This window comes from Penaeus vannamei, chromosome 10, assembly GCF_042767895.1.
Source record: "Penaeus vannamei isolate JL-2024 chromosome 10, ASM4276789v1, whole genome shotgun sequence".
Classification (NCBI taxonomy): Eukaryota; Metazoa; Arthropoda; class Malacostraca; order Decapoda; family Penaeidae; genus Penaeus; species Penaeus vannamei.
The window spans coordinates 21,948,866-21,958,865 of record NC_091558.1 but is presented as its reverse complement, the minus strand read 5'-3'; the positions used below and the strand labels follow the sequence as shown (position 1 = coordinate 21,958,865).

At 34.1% G+C, this 10,000-nt stretch overlaps 1 protein-coding gene and 1 long non-coding RNA gene across 6 annotated transcripts in view; one reads left to right on the top strand and one right to left on the bottom strand.

Moving 5' to 3' along the window:
• Positions 1-7,592, top strand: part of LOC113829685 (FAST kinase domain-containing protein 4) — a 24,212-nt gene extending 16,620 nt beyond the window's left edge. For 3 of the 5 annotated variants that reach the window (XM_070126450.1, XM_070126452.1, XM_070126451.1), the window contains exons 4-7: positions 1,590-1,672; positions 1,781-1,892; positions 2,863-3,042; positions 6,203-7,592. In XM_070126450.1, the coding sequence (XP_069982551.1) occupies positions 1,590-1,672; positions 1,781-1,892; positions 2,863-3,042; positions 6,203-7,480 (1,653 nt within the window). In that variant the 3' untranslated portion in view covers positions 7,481-7,592. The remainder of the gene's footprint in view (positions 1-1,589; positions 1,673-1,780; positions 1,893-2,862; positions 3,043-6,202) is intronic. The other 2 variants (XM_070126453.1, XM_070126454.1) reach the window with 1 other exon arrangement.
• Positions 7,593-8,210: 618 nt separating this feature from the next.
• LOC138862996 (uncharacterized) overlaps positions 8,211-10,000 on the bottom strand; it is a 4,104-nt gene continuing 2,314 nt past the window's right edge. The window contains exons 2-3 of the long non-coding RNA XR_011398782.1: positions 8,445-8,578; positions 8,211-8,309 (exon numbers count right to left, since the gene is read on the bottom strand). This is a non-coding gene — a long non-coding RNA (uncharacterized lncRNA). The remainder of the gene's footprint in view (positions 8,310-8,444; positions 8,579-10,000) is intronic.

Below are 10,000 nucleotides of genomic sequence, written 5' to 3'. Positions count from 1 at the left end.
CTCATATTCAGAGACACTTGGGACACCTTAAACAGAGAGTCAGACTGGCATCTCACTCATCAGCCAATCACTGTTGGCTGCAGTGCAAGACAACTCGAGGTGATTGGCTGACTGCGTGAGATGCTGGACCAGCTCTCCATTTAAAGTGTCCCAAGTGTCAGTGAATATAAGCTATATTAGCACGGTGTGTAAAGAGGCATATTGGAAGAGGAAAAGATGGAGGGTGGATTTCACAGGATGAAATATACCCAATAGTACTAGAATTACTATTTCACATGCATTACATTCCATTCACAAAAAGAGACTGGAAACATGACCATATGACTGACTCGGGGAAAGGAGGGCCTTCAAAGGTAATTGAGGTGTGGGGATCTACCATAGGAATGTTAATACGAGTTTTTAAACAAATATATGAAGTAATTAAGTAAATCATAGATGGAAGCGTCTATGAAAAGTTGTTGATGGTTGATTTATGTGAAGGGGAATTGATGTGGATAATGATAAAAGAAATTAATTATTTAAAAACTAGCAGCACGCAGAGAGCACATACCTCTGCCAAGGCAATATGGTCACTAATGCAAGAAAAAGACACCTCTGGTAGAAATATAAAAAAAAGATCACAACTTTTTTAGTTATCCTCCTATCTGATCAATCAATGAATAAACAAACAAAAATTCCTAGATCTAGATCATGATCCGGATCACCACCAAAATTTAATGGCACACCTCTGGTAAAAATTTCATAAAATTTTGTACTTTTTGAGTTATCCTGCTAACCAACCAACAAACTAACTAATCAACACTATGCTTGGTAGAGGTGGTAAAGGTTGCCTTGTGACTGTAATTTGAATATACACTAGTCGTAGTAAATGTGGCCTCAGAAAGAACTTTCAAAATGTGAATGAAAAGAAAATATGATTTTCTAGTCTACAAATTATATACTGAGTATCAAAGTACTTATCCAGTGACTTGCATAGTTAGATTAATTCTTTTAAAATTATCCCTCTTTATTTAGCCTTTTATTCTCAGATGTTAGGTGAGGTTGTGGACATTGATCAGTCAAGTGGCAAGGTCTGGTTGTTTGTTTGTGGTCATGCTAGCAGTTCTTATTCTGCTGTCCTTTGAGAATAGGGCAAAATGTAGTTGTATATTTATTGGGAAAAGGCATCTTATATTTCTTGAACTCTGGATGAAGAAAATGTATAGATAATTCATGCATCTTTTAAAGGAAGTCTTTCATGATCACAAAATGATAGTCAAAATATTTGCAGTAATGTACTTTCTGGCACCCCCTCCCTCTCCATTTCTACAATCCTACCTATTCATCTATAACTGGTGTACACAGAGCTAACCAGACCTTATGGAACTCCAGACTTGTTCTATGTTTTCTCTTGTTAATTACCAAGATATAAAAGCTTTTCTTGCCTTTTTCATCCCTACCATAAGATGATGACTGTGTGTAATAAAGATATGTGTGTGTAGATTTGTTGCACAGATATGTAAGCAGCAAGGGATGAGAGTCATTTCATATTATTTATTCACAGATAGCAGTGACTTTTGATATTTTACTAAAGCATAGCATATTTTCAGGGTGTGCAGAGGCTATCTGAATGGGTGACTCTCAGGAAAATTGACTTTAAAAAGGACTTAGAAAGTGATGAAGATTTTACTAAGTAAGTAATCATTTATATTCATATCAGAGTGTGAATTGTGGTCATATGGAAAAGTTCTTCTTGAAAGCAGTATATTCTTTCTTTCATTCCTCCATTTTCCTTCTACAGGTTATTGAAGATATTAGAGAAAGGCATACCTCAATTGAGTCCAAGTGCCCTGCTGGATGGTCTCAAGAGTCTATTAAACCTTGGGATTGATAGTAACAGCTATTTAATTCAGGTATGGCAAAACTTTAATGGAAACACATTTCTCTCTGTGGTGGTTATTGTATTATGATTAGTATATTTTAATGTGTTCTGTTCTGTATATCATTATGCTTTAAGATCGTGTTTATTGCTTTCTTGTTTTTATATTTTTTATGCCGTGTATTTTGTTGTCCTCCTAAATTCAATATCTATTAGGATGTTAAGATTATATGAATATAAGGTGGATTTGATTGCCATTTCCTCATTTTTAACTGCATTTCATCAAAAGGTCATAACTGTCAAATTATCTGGAGCTAGTATTCATTCATATTATATGTTATTCTGCTATGTACCAATAGTCTCTCTTTTTTTCTATGAGTTGTGTTTTAACATGATCCTGGGATCCTGGACTAGCTATAGTGGTTTTCTTTTATTAGTATTTTCAGTCAATCACTAAGCTCTATAAGTATTTGGTCACTATTTACTATTTATTGTGAAATTCTGTAGCTTTTTTATTGCAGTCAAAACTATTACTGTTATTATTACCATTACTATAACTTCAGTTATTATTATTATTATTATTAAAAAAATCAAGGAATGGGGTAAAAGATCAAACCTAATAGGTCTTGCAATTGACTCCTTGGTTACTAAGCACTTATGGATCCATCTGTATGTGAAGATAAATAAGTAAATGTAGAAAATAAATAAATAAATAAATAACAGATATGAATAAATTGATTAAACAAAACTATAATGGACTGTACAGTACTTCTTTTCCTGGCATCAATGGGTTATATATTTGTATATAAGTACTCTTCATACAAATGACAATTTTTCTGTACAGTCAAGTTGAATTCTAAGTCAAACATTGTAATAATTTGTGGGATTACAATAATTGGAGGAACTTCTAGGAGAAATTTAGCTACATGTAATCACAAAAAAGTTATAATCCCAAAATTCTGTTTTTGAACGAGGCCCATATCCTACACTATATGATCTTTCAGTGTATGGAAATGGCGTTGTGTAGGAACCTCGGTAGGCGGTGGGTAATATTCTTCCCTTCTTCTTCCTCGCAGTCTCTGGAGAATGAAGTGCTGTGGAATGTACGAAAGGTGTCTATGCCTCTCCTTCTTTCCATCGTGGTCTTCCAAGCGAAGCATCAACATACAGACTTGCAGAGGAAGGTGAGATACTGCACTAAGATATACCAAATTAAATAAGTTCTACTTAGCTAGGTAGCAGAACTAGTGGTTAATGTGTTTCGAGATTAATTTCTTACAGTGATAATGTCACTTAAACTTATTTTACAAATATGTCCAAAAAGTCAGAGTTCTAGGAAATGAAATATAATGTTCAGTAACCTTACAGATCTTTCACCTTATTATATAAAAAATCAGCCTTTAATCTCTTCCAACCTGATTATGCTTTACTCACTATGAATTAAGATATTAAATTTGGGCCAATCTGCTTCCTGCAATGTAACAATGTTGATGCCCTGCCTTAACAACTTGTTAGTTCATAACAGCTTGACTCTTATCTAACCCTTGATGTAAGGGGTACTATATATTTTATCAGCACTTAACAATTTTCTGTTTTTTTATAGTTTTAATACTAATGATTTAATAAAATTAACAAGACTCATTATCATAACTGTGGATGGGTAAATTGTATGCTGTGGCCATTGATAGAGAAAAATAATCCTGTTCAAATGTAGTAAAGCTGTGAGCAAAATCCAAAATTGTACAAAACAGAAGTGTCTAAAACTATGAGGGATACAGAATAACTAGTCTGTAGAAATAAAGGACCATAGAAAAAAAAAAAAATGTAGATCTGTTGTGTTTCAGTTATATGGTTTTGGTGAAAAGCACTTCATATATACTTAGCCTGATATGCATTGTAATTATATCATATATCTAATATAATCATAATGTACCTAAAATTTAAAAAAAATCTTGTTTTGATTTACTTGAATTAATTTGTATAAACCTGGTGGCAAGTTTGTGTGGACAAGCATTTATACAGTCTGAATTTAGGTTTGATTACTTAGTCTCAGCATAATTTGAGAAACTGTACTGGTTTGTTTGGCAGATCAGTAATCTTAACCCATTGACAACAATATTAACCCAGTGCTGACAGGTAAAGATATTTGGCAAGTGGATGTAAGAATGGGATTGTTGGTGCGCATTGGCAGTTTCCCGTTTGCGCCTGGCTTGATCGGTAGTTTGCGAGTGACATTTATCACCTAAAAGCTTTTATTTCGCTATAATTTATAAAAATATGAAAATTTTGAAGGTTTACCTTTATTATAGGTGCCATTGCCTGAAATCTTTACCATATAAATGAAGCCGCTACTATCGGAGAAAAACAAACTCCGTCCACAACAGCCATCGCATATACGTACATGCCACCCATTGGCTAGGGGTTAAAAACTGGCTATTGGTCTGTAATGTGGGCTTATCAGTTCCATTTAAGGCTCTGGGAAAGTAAAATGAGTCAGCATCCAAAATTTAATTAGTTTCATGCTTTGACAAGAGATTGATATATATACAGTATGTGGGAAGATAGGATCCAGATTAGAAAGGACCTTGTATTAAATAATATCAGTCAAGGGTATTTTTACATATATACTGAATGAGTGACAGGAGCAGATTTGCATGATTTTAACAATTTGGTTATTTATTTTCTGTATGCTCACATCATTTCATATGTTATTGGACTGTCTGATTAAAGACGTATTTCTGATAACCCACTGATGCAGGGATAGCAGAAATATATGCCATGGCCACTGTGTATTTTTGTTTATTGTTTATCTTTTCACCCTTAGATCCAGGTGACGTGACCATCACGTCATGAAATAATTTGACTTGAGGGGCGGAAGGGGATTAGACTCATTTTGGTGTCTAGAAAGGGGATTTTGCTTTATTCCCATTGATAAACGAGTGTTTAATGGAATGTCTATAAGCCATGACCGGATGAGCTGATGTGACCAGCAGCTCTGGTTGTATTAAAGAAAATTGAATATTACAAAGAAAAAGACAGTTAATAAATGTCACTTTAATTTTTTCAATTTTTTTATGTGCTGAATTATTTACCACATAGAGAGATGATATGGAGTCTTCGCAAGGAAAACATTAGACATTGGAAAATGGCAAAAAAGCTAAAAACATTTATGCAAAATAACTTTGCAAAGGGGAGGCATAGAGAGTCTAGTCACTAAGCACGGGTGTTTGGTTACACGTCACACACCTGGCAGAGTGGCCACTTGTGTAAGCCAAATGCCTGTATTTTGGTCCATGGGATTGCTGTGAAGCAGCCAGATTAAAGTTAATGCTCTAGGCACCACATGAAAGCAGATATGTTTTCCACCTGCAATGAATTTGGCTGCAACACATGATTTTCCAGTGAATTAAGCTAAAAAGTGACTGTAAGCCTATTTTGGGGGACTGTAGCTCCCCAGTTACTTCAGTAATGGCCAAGCAAGTGTGCACAATTGACGGTGGGCTCGGGGTACATAGTATTTGGTATACATGCCACCTGGAGTTTAATCAACATCCAAGAGCTTATGCACTTTTGGTGAGTCATTCCCATCACCTTAGCCTTCAGCCAAAATTCACATGATAGCCAAATTTTTCCATAAAAGTATATTGATGTTGCTTGGCCCTCAAGCCACATTTTTTCATGATGTAATGGTCAAATCTCCTGGATCCAGGGGTTTAAACAAACCCTTATCTTTCTTTATCATTTGAAGAGATATGAAAAACATTTTTTTCTTTCTTTCAAAATCAACAAGAATGTTCGTTCAGTGTCTAAGGTAAAACGGAATGTCTACTGAGATAAGAAACATAAACAAACATACAAAATATAGTAACTGTCCTTGCCATTTGATGTTATGATGCCAACAGGTTACATCTATCACTTTCTTGGCTGTATCAAATATTTGATAAAAATAAATATATATGTAGAAAGTAAGAAATGGCGGGGTTGCTTTTTATGTTTTGTAAAGTTCCTTTGATAAGTGTTTGTGTTGCTGATTCAGAAAATAACACCAATCATCTCACTTCTGTAAGCAAGATATTTAAACAGAAGCGCTGTCAAATTCTGTGCATGTTATACTTGTATACTTTTGTTATTTATTTTTTGTTTATTCATTTTGCTAACATCTTGTATGTTGTAGTTTATTTCATTTTTGGTGAGTGCCATAATTAAGTAGTTTTAAGAGATGTATTTCAATATTAATTACAAAACAGTTATTTTAATATGGTTAAAACTAAAATGTCTTATTTTGCTTGTTTCATATTCCTTTGTAAATATCTATGTGTCAGTTAATAAATTTCATTATTGCAGGTACTCAGGGAATCTGTAGAGACAGTTCAAAGACGATGGGTTGAAGTCAGGGGAGTAAAGGACATCCAGGTGATCTATAACCACCATGGGGTCTTCAACTTGGAATTCATAAGCCGCATTGATGACAGAACCATTGAATTAGCAGAAGAGATGTCTTACACCGATCTGAGCCGGCTCTTATGCACCCTTGCCACAGTCAAGCGAAGAGTAACACCTGTGCTACGCTCCCTGGCGTTCCACATGGCGAGACAGAGTGATCGACTGCCTCCCAAGCAGCTGTCCAATGTACTTTATGCTATGAACTCTCTAAGCTTCCCAGACCCCCTTCTGTTAGAGAAGATTGCAAATGATTTTGTGTCACAGGGTAATGCTATTGACAAACCTACAGTAGTAGGGGGTATTCTGACCTGCATGGGACAGATGAGATGGAGGAACACAAGTATGTTGGAAATTTTATCAGAGTGGGTAGAAAACCATGTCAATATTTGCCGCACAAGTGACATTGCTGCCATGGTCCTGACTTTGGCCTCGGTTTCATATACACCCACTAACATTGACTCCTTATTCAAAGCAATTATTCCTAAACTGACATCAGTGACAATTAACAGGGAGACTGCTTGGTTAGATGTGGTATGGTCATTATCAGTGCTTGGGAAAGCTACAGAGGAGCATATTGCTTCTGTTTTAAATCCATCATTTGTTTCAAAAATTCCAAGTGCTGCCCAACATCAGAGGACAGGGATAAAGTTGAAATTGCTTAATATAAATGCTGTGGCCAGACTGAGCATGCCTGCATACAAGGGACCTTTTCTTGACCTTTCAGACTTTAAAGACGTCATAATTACTCAGGGAAGACATGAGCTAATGTTGGCTAAACATGTTCAGACAATGCTTCACAATTTCCTCCCGCCCCCAAAATATATAAGGGAAAACATACAAACAAACATGGGTATATTTGTGGATGCAGAGCTATCTGTTGGGAAAAACGGAAAACCTATCCCAATTGAAGACTTTACTACAAATTTTGGTGAAAAGGAAAGTTCAAAGCAACTTCCAGAAGGTGCACAAAAGTTAGCCATGTTTATATGGGATTACAGAGACTACACAATAGGCTCTCAGGAGCTCACAGGCATCAACAGATTAGCCATGGAACTGGTTAGAAAACATGACTATAAGATTGTACAAATACCATACTATGAATACAACATGAAGGCAAAGACCATCAAGAATGTACAGTATCTAGAAAGCAAGACAAAGGAAGCAGTTAGTACTTCATAATATGTATTCATTGTTATCTGATGTAAATATAATTTTAAATATTTGTAATTATTGGTATTTAAACATCTGAGTCATATGTGTTTTCTAATAAACATCGATAAAAAAATTCAAAGGTGTGTTTTATACCAGCCTATATTTTTGGACGTCTTAATTCCACATTTTTTTTTGTTTTATTTTGGTGTGATTTTACCATACAATAGGATTTAATAAACAAAGATTGGATATGCTAGTGATAAAAACTGAAAAGCAATATCTCCAGTGTGTCTAACATTATTTTATGTTTACATGTTACTTTTTTCTGATTTGCATTTTTAATATCCATGTGTAGACTGTATGAAACTATTCTGTTCATATGAATATTTCTTTTGTGAAAAAAAGAAAGAATGAAAGAAAAAAAGAGGAGCTTTTGTTTCATCCAAAATTATATGGAAGAGATTAGGGTATATTGTCATTATACATAACAGCTATATACCAATCCGTCCACATTTGCTTCTAATTTAAGATTTGGAAAGAAAGAAAGAAAAAAAAGTGTAAAGACATTTGTTCAGTTCAATTCTTGAGTTTGATATTGGTCATTGTAGTGGCTGTAGCTCCCAAAGAGAACTAAATCTAAACAGGAAAAAAAACCCTGAATACATTTGTTCTTTTTAAAGGTTGATTTATAATCAATTTATATATTTTTTTAAACTCTTTAATGAACTGTAGTCATTTTTATGAAAATACAATTATATTTATTTTTTCTATAAAGTATAACAAGAACTGATAAACCTAAAGCCCCTTATCCCTACTTCTTTTCTGCCCCCTCTTCTGGCTTCACTTTCTTGAGAAGCTGAAAAGAGAAGTAAATATCTTTAGGAAACAACAAATACTTTCCTTCTGTTTTGGTAATTCACAAAAATATATATATATTACAGGTAACATTATATCAGTAATGATGTAAAGGAAACATATGAATCAAATTTACCTTGAAGTTCTGAGGAGCCTTCGATGCTCGTTGTTGCATTTCCTGCTCAATATTTGCATTAATAGCCTTTTGCAACTGCTTCTGGACAAGCTTAGCTTCAACAGCCTTTGTCTTTTTGGGGGCAATGGTGCGAACTGAAATTAAAAGGATAGGAAACTTTTAGCACTACAGAATATATCCCAATGTTATTTATTAATTTCCAAATAATCCTATTAATATAAGAACACTTTAGGTCTATTCAGTGTCTGCTTGTGAACATCTTCCCTGGGTTTATCCTTTACATTTTTTTTTTGATTAAGCTTGGTAATCTAATCATACAGCACTATTACTATGAGATGTTTATAGCTTTCACATTACTGATACAAACTGAATAAATGAAAAGAGAAAGTTTTACATAAACAATTACTTGACTTTCATTCTTTCCATTATTAACTATAAGTGTTTCAGTCTCCTGGAAACTCCTTAAGAAAATTCTGCGCATATAGTCAATAGATTTCCATGATAGTTACTGTTCCTATGATGTATTCTCTAGTAAACTGACATATACCTATGGACTATCAGTAACCTAAGACCATAGGTTTGATACTATAAGACTATGAACTATCAGACTGTTGCTGGGATCCTTTGAAACTAAGAAGTTCATTCTTTATTACACACTGACCCACTAGATTAATAGATATTAAAAATCAATTTTGCTACTTCAACATCTTTTAGCAGACAAAAATTATTATCTAATCCAAACCATTTAGCACAAAAATGATAAAGAAACCCATTTTTCCCCCCTAACAAACAATTTAATGAAGAAATTCATTATTTTTATAAGCCCTCAAGCTATTAGTAAGTATTTAGTAAACAAAAGGGACAGTAGACAGCTGACATCATATATTTTGTCAAAGAGCATAAAGTAAAGCATGAACGCATGTTTCTTTAGCATTCATGATTCAAACACGTTTGATTTCTTGGCTATAACACTACCATGTGGCTTAACTTTTGGGAGGATATGTCACTTTAATAAAAAACGTGTTTACCCATTTCAACCACTAAGTTTGTTAATTGAGATACTAATAGTAATGAAAGATAATTCCTTTGTCAAAGAAATCAGCAAGTCTTATTCTTAAATCAAACACAAAAGGGTGATTTTAATCTGTACCAAGACTATATAACAATAAATCCTTAAATAGGCCTACAAGAATATGCATGGCGGAGGTCTACTGCTCTTTATTAAAACATAGCAGGTGAACAAGTTAGCACTAAGTCATGTATATATTATCCATGAAGGACAGCTAAGCTTCCTTGTAAATAAAGTATAAAAAAAACTGCATCACAAATTTGCTATTGAAAGATTCCATTTGACCTATACTACCCATATAAAATAGTCCACAGATTGGGCCTAAACTGTAGGGTGGGTATAAAATGTGACAAGAAATTGGTGGTAAAACTGTTAACAATACATTACCAACAATAATAACTACTGGTCATTTATCATGCCTTTTGTACCTGTTAGCACTCTGGCAAATATGGCAAGACTCCATGTAAATTTTGGCAAGAAAGACCTC